Source organism: Cydia fagiglandana, chromosome Z, assembly GCF_963556715.1.
Source record: "Cydia fagiglandana chromosome Z, ilCydFagi1.1, whole genome shotgun sequence".
NCBI classification, from domain to species: Eukaryota; Metazoa; Arthropoda; class Insecta; order Lepidoptera; family Tortricidae; genus Cydia; species Cydia fagiglandana.
The window spans coordinates 29,226,962-29,245,245 of NC_085959.1; the positions used below are offsets into that span (position 1 = coordinate 29,226,962).

General features: G+C 40.0%; 2 protein-coding genes across 2 annotated transcripts; both read left to right on the forward strand.

Moving 5' to 3' along the window:
- Positions 1-390: 390 nt before the first annotated feature.
- LOC134678903 (MFS-type transporter SLC18B1-like) lies at positions 391-14,980 on the forward strand. Its single transcript, XM_063537648.1, has 12 exons — positions 391-1,489; positions 6,090-6,330; positions 9,769-9,842; positions 10,721-10,937; positions 11,485-11,575; positions 11,972-12,206; positions 12,381-12,479; positions 12,823-12,921; positions 13,105-13,276; positions 13,506-13,695; positions 14,115-14,635; positions 14,847-14,980. Exons 1-12 carry the CDS (start codon positions 1,224-1,226, stop codon positions 14,925-14,927), a joined length of 2,286 nt encoding a protein of 761 aa, XP_063393718.1. The 5' UTR covers positions 391-1,223; the 3' UTR covers positions 14,928-14,980.
- A 1,753-nt stretch (positions 14,981-16,733) lies between these two features.
- Positions 16,734-17,768, forward strand: LOC134679348 (ommochrome-binding protein-like). The gene has a single exon (XM_063538250.1). It carries the CDS (start codon positions 16,829-16,831, stop codon positions 17,666-17,668), a length of 840 nt encoding a protein of 279 aa, XP_063394320.1. The 5' UTR covers positions 16,734-16,828; the 3' UTR covers positions 17,669-17,768.
- The last annotated feature ends 516 nt before the right edge of the window (positions 17,769-18,284 follow it).

Genomic DNA, 18,284 nt, shown 5'->3' on the forward strand with positions numbered 1-18,284 from the left:
GTGCTTGATACCCGAGCAAGCGGAAGATTCCAAAATTAAACCGCTCGAAAATGGAATCTTGTGCGTTGCGAGGGCTTCAAGGCACGAGGGTTAAACAAATTTTGCTACCGAGTGCAACACAAAAATGTTCATCACATTAACACAAGGAAAATACTAACTGTAAAATATCAATCAAACACAAAGCAAATCGATTCAAAATTAATGTTATTAAATATTTATTACTTATTCAAAATCATCATTTAAAAGTCAATTCTAGCAGCAACGTAAAAAGCAACTCATAATTTGCATTGGATTACTTTGCCTCACATATGTATAAAATGCAACTTTCTTAATAGTTAGTTTTTGAACAATCAAGAGAGGCTTTACCAGCTGGTGTGGTGAAAATATATAAATAACTTTATGCTCCAGCTGTTATCATTAATAATTCATGTCTTACTGTAGGGTCTGTATAGTTCGTTTTTTTTAGCATTAGAAATAAGGTAAACAATCTTGATGTGTCTTTTAATTGAAAAACACATTTTAAAAATAAGTTACGGCAAATATGTAACAATTATGAATCTAATACGATCATTTATATTCTTCTGCTTTTAAATGGAAGTTACTGATTTTTAATAAGCGTTTTTCAATTAAAAGACATGCCAAAATCGCTTACCTTCTTCCAAGTTCTTTATAATGCTAAAAAAAACGAACTATAGGTATGTATAAGTAGTACAGATATACCTAATAGTAGCATAACAGCGGTCGTGGATGGTACCCGTCTTTACACAATAAATTATTGTTCGCTATATAAGTTCTAACAGTTTCTGATTGTTAGATAGTCTATCATTTTCTTATAGGAATAACTTTATGGAATGATATATAAAATCCCGCCATTTACATAGGTACACAGTAGGTAGGTACAAATGTGAATGTTGTTTATATTACACTACTCAAAATGTGGGTAGAACACATAATGCTTCTGTGAAATGTCGCCTCAACTCCGAATACAACAAGTGTTCCACTTCTTTCGGAAACTTACGGGTTCTATTTACACGCGATAAGATATCGATACGTATTGATAGACCGAGCGAGCAACGCGCCCGCGTGCAGCCCTAGCCACTCAGTATATTGACACTGATAACGTGATTTGTTTACAATTTGCCTGCCATTACATTTCTTACGCTCCATAAATTCACTTTCCGGTATTGTGTGATCATTCTCGATTCGAAACGAACGTTTTCGACATGGATAACAAAGCTGACGAGAGGTCTCCGTTAATAGAGCGAACTAGTAGTGCTGATAATAACGATGGTGCTTTAAGTAGTGTTAAAGGATCGTCGACCACCACGTTGGGTTCTGCCGCCGATTCGATGAAGTCTTCTGAAGTGGCAGTGGGCATGTGGGAACGGCGCCGGGTGTCGCCGCCGGCCGCGGGGCGCCGCAGGGCGCAGTCCTGGTCGGCCGGCCCGCCGGACGACGTCAGCTCTGATATAAGAATATTACGCGAAAGGTAAATGAATAAAGTGCTTAATCAGCTAGTCAAAATGTTTACCACTAGCTGCTATTGCTACTGGACCTTGATACATACATACCTACTAATATTATGTATGTACATATTAACTGGCGTTCTTCAGGAGGGCTTCCAGTTATTTATTATTTTTATAATTTGTAAACCCAGTTAAAACAACCCTGGGTACTAATTATCACAAATGGATTGTGTTAACTTTGCGATTAGGTAATAGGATTTTGTGGCCGCTCACGTCAGCCATCAGCTGGAACATTAATATGATTATGTGAAATAAACGCCCTATTGGTTACCTAGTTCTTAGTTATAACATATACTTAGGTTAGAACTGGAGCTACGTATTCGTAACAAAACTCATAAATGTATGCTATAAACGTGCGTTGATAATTTAATGCAGTTGCATGCGTTGTTTTGGCCACGTGAGAAGCCTAACATGTAGCGGGAATCGATTTAACGTGAATTGTGTTTTGTTCAACAGTGTGTAAAAATCAATATTATCTACATATAAAATTAGGTATATGTAGCAGAAGTTAAATGGTTCTTACTCTTATTATCGCACGTGTCTACCGCAGACTGATATCTAAGATAACAGTTAAACAATAGAGGTAAATTAGTAGAAGGTCCTGTTACGTAGAACATCAATATTTATATTACAAGTGTGACTAAATTCTTGACTACAATCTACCACTACACATTTATTACTCGTACACATTTACCTGGTGATTGAGAATTTTACTTAGTAGTTACCCTAATAGTAGCATTTTCGTTGGGGCCCACGGTGCCAACGGTAGGGAAAACGTTGGGATGAGGTTCGTTCCGTAGCCAACATTAATTTTGTATTGGCCCACCATCGCATTTACCAACATTCGCTGTGGCACAGATGCCCAACAATGGGCCTTTGTGTATTTTGGTACCGTTGGCTAAACAACGATAATATTCGTTGGCCCAATGATGACATATATCGCATTTACCAACATTGACAGTGGCAGTGATGCCCAACAATGGGCCTTTGTGTATTTTGCTACCGTTCGCTAAACAACGATAACATTCGTTGGCCCAATGGTGACGATTACCGCATTTACCAACATTGGCTGTGGCACGGATGCCCAACAATGGGCCTTTGTGTATTTTGGTAACGTTGGCTAGTCAACGATATCATCCGATGGCCCAATGATGACAAATATAGCATTTACCAACATTGGCTATGGCATTGATGCCCAACAATGGGCCTTTGTTTATTTTGGTAACGTTGGCTAATCGACGATATCATCCGATGGCCCAATGACGACAAATATCTCATTTACCAACATTGGCTGTAGCATTGATGCCCAACAATGGGCCTTTGTGTATTTTGGTAACGTTGGCTAATCAACGATATCATCCGATGGCCCAATGATGAGAAAAATCGCATTTACCAACATTGGCTGTGGCACTGATGCCCAACAATGGGCCGTTGTTTATTTAGGTAACGTTGGCTAATCAACGATATCATCCGATGGCCCAATGAGGACATATATCGCATTTACCAACATTGGCTGTAGCATTGATGCCCAACAACGGGCCTTTGTTTATTTTGGTAACGTTGGCTAATCAACGATATCATCCGATGGCCCAATGACGACAAATATGGCATTTACCAGCATTGACTGTAGCATTGATGCCCAACAATGGGCCTTTGTTTATTTTGGTAATGTTGGCTAATCAACGATATCATCCGATGGCCCAATGACGACAAATATTGCATTTACCAACATTGGCTGTAGCATTGATGCCCAACAATAGGCCTTTGTGTATTTTGGTAACGTTGGCTAATCAACGATATCATCCGATGGCCTAATGATGACAAATATCGCATTTACCAACATTGGCCGTGGCCCTGATGCCCAACAATGGGCCTTTGTTTATTTTGGTAACGTTGGCTAATCAACGATATCATCCGATGGCCCAATGACGACAAATATTGCATTTACCAACATTGGCTGTAGCATTGATGCCCAACAATAGGCCTTTGTGTATTTTGGTAACGTTGGCTAATCAACGATATCATCCGATGGCCCAATGATGACAATTATCGCATTTACCAACATTGGCTGTGGCCCTGATGCCCAACAATGGGCCTTTGTTTATTTTGGTAACGTTGGCTAATCAACGATATCATACGATGGCCCAATGACGACAAATATCGCATTTACCAACATTGGCTGTAGCATTGATGCCCAACAATGGGCCTTTGTGTATTTTGGTAACGTTGGCTAATCAACGATATCATCCGATGGCCCAATGATGACAAATATCGCATTTACCAACATTGGCTGTGGCCCTGATGCCCAACAATGGGCCTTTGTTTATTTTGGTAACGTTGGTTAATCAACGATATCATACGATGGCCCAATGACGACAAATATTGCATTTACCAACATTGGCTGTAGCATTGATGCCCAACAATGGGCCTTTGTGTATTTTGGTAACGTTGGCTAATCAACGATATCATCCGATGGCCCAATGATGACAAATATCGCATTTACCAACATTGGCTGTGGCCCTGATGCCCAACAATGGGCCTTTGTTTATTTTGGTAACGTTGGCTAATCAACGATATCATCCGATGGCCCAATGATGACAAATATCGTAATTACCAACATTGGCTGTGGCACTGACGCCTAACAATACCAGTTGAGTTTGCTTGTGGCGTCACTAGATGGCGTTACTGTCTCGAAACATCGAAGTTATAGTTATTTTCTCGATTATTCCGGATATAATCATAATATTTTTTTAAAGTAACTTATAAATCTAATAGCTATAACTATAAAATTTACACATAAATTTAAAAAATTGTATTTTACCAACATTTTCTCAATTTAAATCTCAAAAAACATAAATCTCGCTTACGAAGTTTCGGAGTGCGGTTAGTATATATACAAATTAGAGTGTATAGTAAGTGTACTTGCTTCGGCAGTACATATACTAAAATTGGAACGATACAGAGAAGATTAACAACAACTGCTGCCTAGGGCCTTCATGTGGATACAACCAATGCCTACCGTAGTGTAATTGTAATATTTATCAGCAAAGGCCCAACGTCGTATTACACAACCACTTAACGTAGGGTAACTGTAGGACTCGTAAACAAAAGCCCATTACATAATTAGACTGTGTAGGCACACTATAAATTACACAACTATTTACCTACGGTAGTATTGTAAGAATCCTACACAAGGCCCAACGTTACAGTTACAATGTTGGCCCTTTGTGGGACAAGCTGTGTTGGGCCTTCAACCTGGTGCACGACTACCTACCGACCTACCTGACTTGCCGTTGGGTAATTGTTGAATTTGCAAACAGAAGCACAAGGAAAAACTTGCCCTTTTTTATTTTTTTGCAGTTGGCCCTACAGCAAGCCATACGGCCAAATGTAACAATTAACCAACCATCAAACAAATGTGTATAGGCCCAACCACGGCCCAACCAAAACCACCACCGTTGAATAATTGTATGATTTATTTAAATAGGCCCAACGAAAAAAATACTCTAATGACCCTCTGTTGGGAATCTTCGGGAGGGCCTTTGTCGAGGGCCCTCCAGCAAATCGTACGGCCAAATGTAACAATTAACCAACCATCAAACAAATGTGTATAGGCCCAACCACGGCCCAACCACGGCCCAACCAAAACCACCACCGTTGAATAATTGTATGATTTATTTAAATAGGCCCAACGAAAAAATTACTCTTATGGCCCTCTGTTGGGAATCTTCGGGAGGGCCTTTGTCGAGGGCCCTCCAGCAAATCGTACGGCCAAATATAACGGTTGCCCAACTAATACGTAAACAAAGGCCCAACAAAATCCCTACAAGAAAATGCTATTAGGGTAGGCATATGTAGGTAGTAGTATATGCTTGTTCATTAACAAAGCTAGAAACGAAACAACTACCTATAATGCTTACATCTCATAGACTCGATACTCATCGTCTTATTGCCTACATAATTGGATACAATTGAGTATCTTGTCTACAGGTTTCGATTGTAGTCCATCCAAACGCTCTATGTGGCACAGCGAAAAATTCGAAATTTCTTTATCTGCCTCTCTACTGCTCGAATATGCAAGAGCGATAAAGAGGCAGATACAGAAATTTGTATTTTCGCTAACAGCATCTGCCCTGACTTGCCTGCTGTTACTCAGAATATAAAGTTAGAATTATCATTGTGCGTACAGTCAGCTGCAATAGTTTCTAAGCGGGCGAGGTGTTCAAAATGATCTTGATGCGTCTTTATTGTTAAGAGAATAAGAGCGCGTCAAGGTAATTTTGAACACCTGGCCCGCTTAGCAACTTGTGCTGTGGACTGTACATATACCTCTTATAGTTGCCGAAATATACTTTAAAATAAAAATTTTCTTTGCAGACTATGTATGTTTCGTCAATTGTATATCTACCTACTGGAATGGTAATACTTATAGCGTTATTCAGCAAAATCAGTTTAGCACCCCTGCGTACAAATATATAACTATGTGTAGGTACCTACCTACCTCGGTTACCTCTACCGTACCTATCACGGTTTTGAAATTGTAACTAGAATGTTTTTGTTTAGGCTAGTCCGCACGCAAACTCGGCCACGGCCGAGCGCCATGCGGCGGCTGACTCGGCGGCAGCGGCTGACGCTAGCGTCGCTGGCCCTGGTGGACTTCATGAGCTTCTGCTCCATCAGCGTCATGGCGCCCTTCTTCCCCGGCGAGGCCAAGGCTAAGGGCCTTTCGGACACTGTCTGTGGCTTTGTCTTCAGCTTTTATGCTATAGTTATGTTTATAACCTCACCGTTCATGGGTAAATGCGTAAGTGGTATTTTTATATCAGGCATGAAATTGATTATTTTAAGTGCGTATATGTATAATAAAAACATTGTACTTATTTTACGCATATAAATTGTCGACAGAAGTATTTCCATTTCATTCCAATTCGTTAGTTAATAAATCGTAGCATAATGTAGCGTAGGTACCGGGTGATGTACAATCTAAGTACCTAAATAATCCTGAAAACTTGATAAATAAAACAATACAATAACATTATAATAAAAATAACCCTTGGATTGGATCCTTTGCTTAACTACGTTCAATTGAACGACTTCACAAATAACGAAATACATTATATATTTTTATTTCTAACAAATATCGTGACAGCATTTTCACAACCCTTAATTATTTTCATGTTATATAGTAGTGGACCCTATAATGGACGTGGAACCAGTAATGGGACAAAAAAACATAATTCCTCTAAAATAAGTATCTAAAAGTAGTTTATAAACACTGGCTGTATATTATCATAAATAAGAGTCCTAGAGCTGTTTCAGTTTGAAGTTTTATTAAATTTGGTTGTTTTTTAAGAAATTGGCGTCAACCTAAAAGTTGTCGTGTCACTGAAAAAAATACCACTACGAATTCTTAACAATTTCGCTAAGAGAGGTGAGTTAATTTATTAATTTTTAATTAATTAATACTTGATGAAAACTAGAATTTGTTTTGTTAATTGCATTTACCATGAGATAAGGTATACAACACACTATGTTGTGACTTCACAGATGTAAAAAATAGTGGTATTTGGCCCAATCCCATTATAGGAGCTGTAAAACTGCGTACCTCCTATGATGGGACAAATGACAGAATGATGCTTGCTATGCCATAATTTCATGTTTAAACAATACAGAAATAAAATGTAGTTAACACGTTCGCGGACGGTCAGTCACACCAGTTGGACACCTAAATTTTGTATGGAAATATTGGGACTGTTATAGCATTCCTGTCACTACAAATATATCTTTTAGGTTTGTATATGACGCGTAATGCTATGCAAGGCGAATGCTATGCAATCCGCGTCAATATGAAGTATATTTTTTATACGCTATGTGACAACAAATGCTATACAATTCGGATGCATAAGCATGTCTGTCACGTGACGTAGTCAAGATGGGATTTTATATGACATCGCATGTTATAGCATTCATACATCGTGCTCGATGGACTTGATGGCTGAGACTTCTGACTTCCTAAGGGCGCGATTTTTGCTCTAAAGACTCATTTGCTGACCTCTTCAAACAATTTTCTTCTTCTGTTTTGTTCCCTCTTTGCTTATCATTGTAATATTGAGTCCATCTCATACATGCCCCATGCCAAGCACGTTCGCTGTTCATTCGACCTCAAATTATGTGATACTACCTACAAATTATGCGTTGGAGACCGGCTCTAATCTAAAGGCCCAGTCATGGGTCTCATAGCATGTTGTAGAGAGCCGAGTTGCAATGTTGAGCTCTCTTAAAATGAGAGGTTTGTTCTTCTAGCTGTCCAAGGTATACGCAGCATTTTACGCCAACACTACTTCTCAAAAGTGTCAATATGTACCGCATTACACTTTTTCAGTTCCCTGTAACGCACCGCCGCGTTAAGTTCTGGACGTAAAGCGTCCACCACTTTTCCTGCCAAGCGATGATTCACCCAACTTTATATTCTTTTTCGGATGCATCTGCACCAAATACAAGGCATGAAATATACAAAGAATGATACCACAAATGCGTGTCATAAGGTGCTTACCTTGTGGGAGGTGATCATCGAGCGCCAACAGGCTATAATTCACAATTATATGACCAAAACTATGACTAGTAACGTAATTAATTCAATAATAGGTATACACATTCATGCCTCACTTTTTCACATTAATCGTTATCAAAATTTTACTGTAGTGTAATTAACAGCAAGTAAACACGTTTGTTTATTAAAACACAATGAAAAACTTAAAGAAATTGTAAGAAAAACATTAATTACGATTTTATAAAAATACGTCAAAATCGCTATCGCGCACGAAATTGACCCAAATTACATGTGTCCACTCCCAGACGCACCTGCCGGGCTACTAAGGGAGCTGCCATACAAAGACGAATGCTATAGCATCCGCGTCACAGAAAGGGGGGCCAATTTGGAGACGTCACAGGATAATTTTTAACTTCGATAAAACTATGTAATATGGCAGTACGCATTATTTGACTCTGGTGACTGGTAGAGGAAAAGTTGATGAATAATATTATACTGTGGTTAAGCGGATTGATAAGCATTTCAACGAAGAAATTTAAAAAGAATAACGGATGCAATAGCAGGCGCGTCACCAGGAGGAGTACAAAAACGGATGCTATGCAATCCGCGTCCGCGAACGTGTTAAGAAATATGTCAATCAGGAGGAATTCTCGGACTTCGGATAAATTAATATCGTTTTTCCAAACTTTTATTTAACTTGCCCTGTAGTTAGTGTGGGTCCATTCTTGGTAGCTGAATTTGAGCCACTTTTCGATTTCCGATTCAGTTGAAATTTTGTGTAAGTACGTAATTAAGTATGCAAATCGGATGATAATGCAATATTATGATAACATGGACCTGATCTGATGATGGAGACAGGAGGTGGCCATGGGAACTTTATCGCATTAAACCCTAACTAAAGTAACTAATTGTGTTAGGGTATATTAGAATTGTCTCTAATACAATAATGGATCTAATACAATAATAATTGGCTGTGGAAAGAAAAATACATTCAGCGATAAAAGCTTATACCAAAAATTGTTTTATTTTGCCGTAATTTATTCCCCATTTCAATATTTTATACTGATAGAGCAATGTCCATTATAGGGGGCCCATTACTGGATCCACGTCCATTACCGGGGGCCCATTACTGGAACTTTGGTGTCCATGACTGGAGAAAAAAAGCATAGTTTTATTTTGTTAAATATGTGGAAACTAATTGCAGTATCTTTGATACAACACGCCTAAAACATGAAAGACGGATAGGACTTTCATCTTTTAACACGCTAAGCGGTAGACCATTTACATGTATAAGGGAAATATCATATATATAATACTCCAAATTTCCTCTTAAATGTCCCATGACTGGTGCTGTTACTATATGTACTTTTTCTTATATGAGAAAGCGCAGGGACAGGGGAGCAAGCCATGGAAGGCATTATAGGCATTTAATACCTCGCTACGCTCAGGATTCTATCCTGGAATTTTTTTTTCTCCTTGACTCTCTTTGCTCTAGATTTAACACTTCCCTTTGCACCCTTGCAATACAATCTACGGTATAATTTGTAGATGCCTACTAAAGATACTTACGAGTAATACTCAATGACTATAGTTATATAATATATAATTTACGTTAAAGTTGGTTATAGTCATAGTGTTTGAATAAACGTCATTACCTTATACAATACTTATATGTATTTGATTTATTTGCAGTTACCGATAGTGGGTGCGAAGTTCATGTTCACGGCGGGAATGTTCGTCGCCGGCTTCTGTAATGTTTTATTTGGGTAAGTTTACCGGGTCTAATTATTAATAAGATTCTTAAGGTTCATTAGACAATGAACTTAATGCACATAATTTAAGTATTCCACATGTAATTATATCCATAATCACTTGTTCACAATCTTATTTTCTAAATTTTAACAGTTAAACTATGTATACAGTCTACTCTTGTTAATTCAAACCCGCGATAATTCGAACCTCTCTATAATTCGAAATTATCATGAGTTCCCTAGAAAATATCTTTATATTTCGAAAAAAATCAATACATTATTAAGCTCAAAAAGCAAAAAAATCATCGCTACGTAAGAAAACGACGCGTCAATTCGAACTCATAGGCATAGAGATTAGTATATGTTATAACTGTAACTCATAGGCGTCACACACTCGACAATTCAAAGTTATCATATTGCAAAGGTACATATGTATGTATAGCGTATTACGATGTAGTTTCCGAGTTGAATATCTCAGTGTATGGACAGACAGACTGACAGTAGGACTACATGAAAATATTCTGCTATCTACTTCAGCTATCAGGATTCCGTTTTCATCAATGTTGATTACGAATCCCTAAATAGACGGCATACTTATGAAATGTTATTATGTTGGAAGCATTTCACGAGTAGAATAGAAGAGTAGATTAGAATAGAATAGAGAGCGTTTATTCGTGACAAAAAAAAAAGAAAACAACAAGTAACACAACAATATAATGGTCCCGACTCAGCAGGTGCTAGCCTGGCTAGGCTAGCGCTGGTCTTCCGTCGGGGCCATGATCAAACACACACACACATACACAAACACACACACACACACACACACACACACACACACACACACACACACACACACACACACACAGCACTAGACAAATGTTCCGTGTTTACAGATCTTTAGTACTAGTGGAGGACTCGGCGATGTTCACCGGGCTGTGCTTCGCGGTGCGGGGCGCGGCCGCGCTCGGCGCCAGCGCGTACTCCACCGCGAGCTACGTGTTCGTGGTGAACGTGTTCCCGGACTCCATCGGCTCGGTGCTGGGCATCCTAGAGACCTTCGTCGGCATCGGCATGTCCGTGGGCCCCGCCATAGGAAGCTTGCTCTATTCGGTATGAATGTACCTACAAGTCACTCCCCTTAACCCTTTACAAGGCGCGTGCGTGTCAATTTAATTTTATTTAAGGATCAAATTTATAATTTGTCTTCTGGGAAAGTGGCTCGTCTTCAAATGAATCACGAAAACGTTTAACTACATATTTGGAATACATTTGGATTTGTTGGGACAATCTTCTAGATTGGTACAACCTGGAAAACGGTTAATACAGTGAGAAATACCTATCCTATCGTGACGCCGAAATATAAGCCATAGGCCGAACGGATGGAGACAGAGGGGCTACCGCGAAAACCGAAATTCGCAAATTGCGGGGATCTTTCTCTTTTACTCCAATGAAGGCGTTATTAGAGTGACAGAGAAAGATGCCCGCAATTTGCGAACTTCGATTTTCGCGGTTATAGCCCAGACGCTTGAGTATTTTAACATTAACTCCAATTTCACATTCCTTGCACAATCACAATTTCACATAATTAGTAAGTAGGGATACTTACCAAAATGTTAGAAACGTCTTGTCTAAAATGTGTATCAATTGTTTCAGTTAGATCGGAGGCTTCGGGCTTCCATTTTACAGTATTGGCATTATCATGGTTTTGATTGTACCCGTTAATTGCCTGTTGCTTACAGACTGCGAAGGTATGTTGATGTCGGTTTGTTCTGATTGTTTCACTTTTACTCCTTAAGACCAGGACCCCTATTCGACAAGCGACGTTTGACGTATCGTGTTGATCTCCCGTTGATCTGGGAAAAATCATAAGTTCTCGAACACGTACAATGTCAAAATTTGACATTAACAATCCACAGTTAGGGTGACAAGCAAACCAAACCGAACCACCCTTAGTTTAGAGTTGAGTTTTGGTTGTACCAAATGATATTATCCACCGTTGATGGAATCAACACTCAGTATGCAATAATATCAACTGTTGATTTGACGTGGATGCGAAATCTGAGAGTTGTACGTGTCGAATTTGGCCCCAGTTATCTTTTTTCGCTTGTTTGTTTGTACTACAATTATATGATACACTCTTTCAGAAATAGTGACCGGATCAAAATCAGCATCTGTGATGGGATTGTTTAAGATTCCGTCGATAATGGTGACGGGTCTGGTGATCGTGGTGGCGTCAAACACGTGGGCCTTCCTCGACCCCACACTGGAGCCGCACATGAGGCAGCTGGGCCTCACTACCAACCAGATCGGACTTGTGTTCCTATTGTTCTCCAGTCTTTATGGAATATTTAGCCCCATTTGGGGATGGGTGGCGGATCGGTAAGAACTAATAGCAATGATTATAAAGTCAAAGCTGTTATACCTAATTTTATACCTATTTTATAATTAGTAAATATTATTCGAAAACGCTACTGATTCCACGAATATTGTTTAGCAAACAACTAAGTATCGTAAATGTGAACACATTATTAATTTACCGTTTTGCTTATGCAGGGTACATAACCACTGGTGCATGATGATTTGGGGGCTGTTCCTGATTACCGTCGGCTTGTTGCTGCTGGGGCCCTGCCCCTACATTCCTGGTCTTCCAACGTAAGCGACCCATCTAAACATCACCTCCAATTGACGTTTAATTAAAAAAAAGACAACATTAAATCATCACTATTTACGCTGAGGCTACTATCTGTCAGGCCAAAAAATTCAGCCTTATTTAATAAATGCTCATTTTTTCTAAGGTCCGTGTTGTGGCTCGACTTGGTGGCTCTCGCGATACTAAGCGTATCGGTGGCATTAACGCTTTTACCCACCTTCCAAGGAGTTTTAACAAGTTTAATTTAAAAAAAGACAACATTAAATCATCACTATTTACGCTGAGGCTACTATCTGTCAGGCCAAAAAATTCAGCCTTATTTAATAAATGCTCATTTTTTCTAAGGTCCGTGTTGTGGCTCGACTTGGTGGCTCTCGCGATACTAAGCGTATCGGTGGCATTAACGCTTTTACCCACCTTCCAAGGAGTTTTAACAAGTTCAATGTAAGTACAGTTTTAATCATTTTAAAGCCACTCTAATACCTAACTAATAAACATCTTACCTACGGGTAATATTTATTAATTATTAGTTAGGATTAGATAATTATTACGGTTTAGCATATACATAATAGCGATCCGCTCAGGTTTGTTATTTAAGTGTAGTGATATTTAGATATAATATTTCAGTTACGAAGGCGGTTGTCCGGAGGCGCTGGCCACGTACAGCGCCGTGGCGGGCGTGTGGTCGTGCTGCTACTCGCTGGGCGAGGTCTCCGGCCCGGCGCTGGGCGGCGCGCTCACGGAGCGCTACGGCTTCCCGCTCAGCGCTACCATCTGCGCTGTAGCTTGCTTCACTGTGGTACGGTTCCCACTCATTGTATACGTAGTATAATATTTTACACATTTAAGTCAGAAGATTCGTCAGATGCTTCCACGGTGGCTCAGCTTCGCTGCATGTTACAAACCAGTAGCACGTAGCACGTTCTACGTCGCGATATTAAACTGCAACAACTTGCAATGATCTGATTTAGTCGAGTAGTAGACCAATAGTAGCGAGGGGATTGATAAGGGGACTATTTTATTTGCAGGCAGTGATCGCACTCGCCTTTTTCGCGCTGCGCGAGTCGTCGAAGTGGGCAATGGGGGCGTCGTGCTCGGAGTCACTGCCGCGCTCCGATTCCACGTGGAGCAGCGGCCATTTCTGCACACGTAGCGCGCCCGACAGTCGGCTTGACACCACGCCGCTGCTCACGCCCTGCTCCCGCTCAGAGAGAGGCTGTAAGTAGTCACTGCCGCGCTCTGACTCCACGTGGAGTAACACTTCTGCACGCGCAGGGAGCCCAACACCTCTCCGTTGCTCACGCTCCGCTGTCGCTCAGAGTGGGGCTGTGGGCGCCATATTAGCACGCGCAGCGCGCCCGACAGTCCCGACACTACTCCGCAGCTCACAGCCTGCTTCCGCTCCGAAAGAGGCTGTAAGTAGATTGCAATCCGGCCCGGTGGGTAATCCAGCCAGATCGATCACTTTTTAGGAGCTACCGGATCCGAAAATCAGCGGACCGGGAAAATGAAAAAAAAAAACCTCTCTACAGTTTCATTCATCGACGCGACAGATACCTAGCAATTTATTACATTCATGCTTCTTAGTGTCTAGCAAATTTTGCTTATGATATTACAATACCTATTTTTTGTTTCAGGTTCTTATTATCCGTATGATACGTCGACACCTAAACGGCTCTGTATCAAACACAGAAACCCAAACAAAAGCGGGTCAGCCAGTGTCGCAGAAACAATAGTTCACATACTTAAATTTGAATTCGTTACGAATACTTTATTTGAAATACGGAAGAGAAATCAGTCAAACTCAAGTAGCTCGAATGCGGGCCTATACCAAAACTACTTGGGCCGAGCAGACGAAGAACATTTAAATAATAATAACAAATACCATAATCTTGATAGCAACCAAATCAAAAGTAAAGATAGAGTAAGCGTTGACTACTGCTCGTATCTAGAGAACGCTATTTTTGGAAGCTCTGCCATCTTAGAAAACGTCCATTTGGATAACTTGCTAGTCAAAAGGAACAACAAAGGACTTGTGTCTACGATGACAAATAATTGTTCTGATAGAAAGTCTACTGAAGACATTCTTAGATACAATCTCGAAAAGGTTAATTTCTACGAGAACATTGAACCATGTCCACCGATGGATAACATATCTGTAAGTATCGTTATTCCACCCCGAGAGTAATGAAAATCCTAGCAATAATACCAATTGTATGTTTACCGATTTCATTCCCTTTACCTTAAGCACCTTAAATAAGTAACTGTAGGTAAATATTTACAAAAAAATACAGTTAGTTTTACCCGTTTGTTCTTTTTACAGAAACAAAAAAAATACAGTTAGTTTAACCCGTTTGTTCTTTTTACAGAAAACTTGTGAATGTAAGGACGGTGTCACGTTTTTCACGGGAACAGTGGCATTATCTTCAACTGGTGCATGTGAAGTATAGTGCAATTAGCTTAACAATAGCTATTTATAATAAATTAAATTTTATACTAAGCACATTCGAATTTGTATGAAATTAGTTGGTAAGTTCTTATTATAATTATATAATATGCTTGATAGGCTTTCTTGTTATTACAGAAGTTAAAACCAACTGGCGCCTGTTTATTTTGAAATAGCAAACATTATCTTCAAACTTCTAACTAGACTAGGAAACGATGAAACTAAGATGACCGCCTAACTTGGGGTCCTTACTAAATCGGATCTACCTACTTGTTGAGTAGGTATGTTTTCCTAGTAAAGTCGACCTCGGCTGACAATGTCACGTGGTCTACTGACTGAAATCATGGATTAGTGCTATTGTGATTTCGTATAGTGGTGGATTTTGTACCTACCTACATACCTACTTAAGACTAGTGTAGGTACTACACAAAAAAAGTGTAAAATAACGCATCTTCATAGAACATGCTTTTAAAACGGCTTATAAGGGTAATATAGGTAAATGTAAAAATAGATTTAAGCAATACTTATTGTTAGCGTCCTGAATAATTTTATATTCTTTCTTTCTTCAACAATTGTTTTTAAGCAGTTTGTGGTACCTAGCTAAGTCATCATCATCATCATCTCAGCCATAAGACGTCCACTGCTGAACATAGGCCTCCCCCTTGGACCTCCATACATGCCGGTTGGAAGCGACCCGCATCCAGCGTCTTCCGGCGACCTTAACAAGATCGTCTGTCCATCTTGTGGGTGGACATCCTACGCTGCGCTTGCTAGTCCGTGGTCTCCACTCGAGCACTTTTCGACCCCATCGGCCATCTTCTCTGCGTGCAATGTGGCCTGCCCATTGCCACTTCAGCTTGCTAATCCGGTGGGCTATGTCGGTGACTTTAGTTCGTCTACGGATCTCCTCATTTCTGATTCGATCACGTAGAGAAACTCCGAGCATAGCCCTCTCCATAGCTCGTTGAGCGACTCTGAGTTTTGAGATGAGGCCGATAGTGAAAGACCACGTTTCGGAGCCGTAAGTCATCACTGGTAACACACATTGATTAAAGACTTTCGTCTTGAGGCACTGAGGTATGTCGGACGAAAAGACCTAAATACAAACTATTAATTTTTGAATTTTGTTTTACCTGCATTTAAAACGCACAAAATTGACAAGAGTTTTATCTAGAAGACGCACGTTAAATTGCCCTAATATTTCATTGTCATTAGAAAAAATTTAGTTTTCTTTATTAAAAATTGCTTTGTCAAACCGCAACGAAAATTTTGCACTGAAAACTAAGATAAGTATATGTGGAAAGAGAAAGACAGCAATGATTTACTTCGCGCAAACGAAGCAATCGGATCGGGGGGTGTTAAGTACGTAGCAGGGTGGAATCACCCCTCACCTAGTTAGAGCGAGAAAGTCGTGTCGTTTCGTTCTGATTCGTGTACATTTTCTCGCGGATATGCGCTCCCGGTACCTCAGTTTTCTGATCGAGCATCAATGTTCACCAGCTGGCCCAGCTGCTGTCGGCATTATTGAAAGGTAAGTAAATTTACAAGGTTATGAATTAGATGTTCTGTTTTCGTCCACATAGATAAATGTAATGTAAATAATACATATTGGCAAATGCCAAATATAATTGTATGATTTGGTAATTTCAAGTTTAATAAGTAGGTAGTAGTAGGAAGTACCTAGTAACTTAATATTTTTATGTTATATTTTCCTCTGTATTACAATACCCACCTGATAATATAAAAAGTTACGCCCCCCAATACCATATGTCCATAGGTAATGTAATAACTGTTATCTAGCGAACGTGAGCCGGTACCGCGCCGATAGCAGCGGCGCCAGCAGCCGCGGCCCCCAGCCGCCGCCAGTGCCTCAACAGACACCATCACTCTTCTCGCGCTTGCACAATGAAACTATTCCTGCTTGCCGCTCTCGTGGCCATAGTTACGGCAGAAGAGCACAAATTAAAATGTAAAACAGTGTCCGTGCGTGGCAAGATTCACAAGAAAGACGTTTTAGCCACCGGAATCAACCGGCCCTACCAGTTGTCTATGTACAAACATGAACACAAAATCTTCTTCAGCTACAACGTTGGAAAAAATGAAGAAGACACATTTGAAATCGGCTACATAAAAAAGGGTGAGAAAAATATGACGGCGATAAAAGGGGTCCTCAATGGGTTCGCGTCAGCTGTGGACGAGGACAACCACCACGTCTACCTGGGCGGCAGCAAGGGCATTTACAAATATAACCTGAAACATAACAACGAGAGTCTTGAGAATGTTGTCAGCGGTCATAATATTTGGTACATGTTCTTTTACAAACATCTTTACTTCATTGATTTTCCGTCTCAAAAACTGTACGTATACAAGAAAAATGGAACTGAAGCAGGCCAAGTGCATCCACATCACATAAAAGACAAAATTTATCAATATCTTATAGACAAAGAAGGTGATCAGTTTATTACAACCGACAGGGGTCTCTACCGGATCAAAGCGGGCTCGAAGGAAAACGAACGCCACCTTTACTCCGAGATCAAACTTTTCCGCGGAGCAGCGTTGGATAACACAGGACATGCCCACTTTTGCAGCAACCATTCCATTTATGCTACGAATAAAAATAACCATACTCTAGAGGAAATAGCCTACATACGCAATGTATTTGGGATCACATTTGATAGCCAAGATAATATTATTTATTCTGATCCCAAGAACATCGTCAAATTACTGCCTGGGAACTGTGACTAGATAGGTACCTAACCAGGTTTATCCTTGCCATGTTGGAAATATATAAATCAATTAACATGTTCCGTATTATGAGTCAATAATTCAATATATTATTTGTACTAATAAATTGCAATAAAGTAGTAGTCTATTTACTGCAACATGTGTGTACATTAACACCCTTCCTAGTTAGTTCACCATTCCGGGGATGGTAAAGCTAGTATCTGCCCCGAACTTGTGAGTCGGGACGCCTGTGGTATTGCGGCGTCGTTACAGGGGCGTCGCGAACTGACAAGTAGGTAGGTATGCTTCGCCAGTTATCTTTACATATTTACAATGTATTCGCAAAAAAATTCGCGAATATGAGAATCGTGCTACAAAACATTTGGGTACTCCTGAACTATATAATGAAAAATATGAATAATGGAGCCAAGTGGATAAAATCGACATTCTACTTTTGGTATCGTCTTGGGTCGTCCCATTAGTTTTTCGTCAAGTTCTTAAATTAGTCCTATTCTGCTTTTGTCACTCATTCTACATTGAAAGACACCGACGATTGTGACGAATGTAGAATGAGTGACGAAAGCAGAATAGGACTAATTTAAGAACTTGACGAAAAACGAATGGGACGACCCAAGAC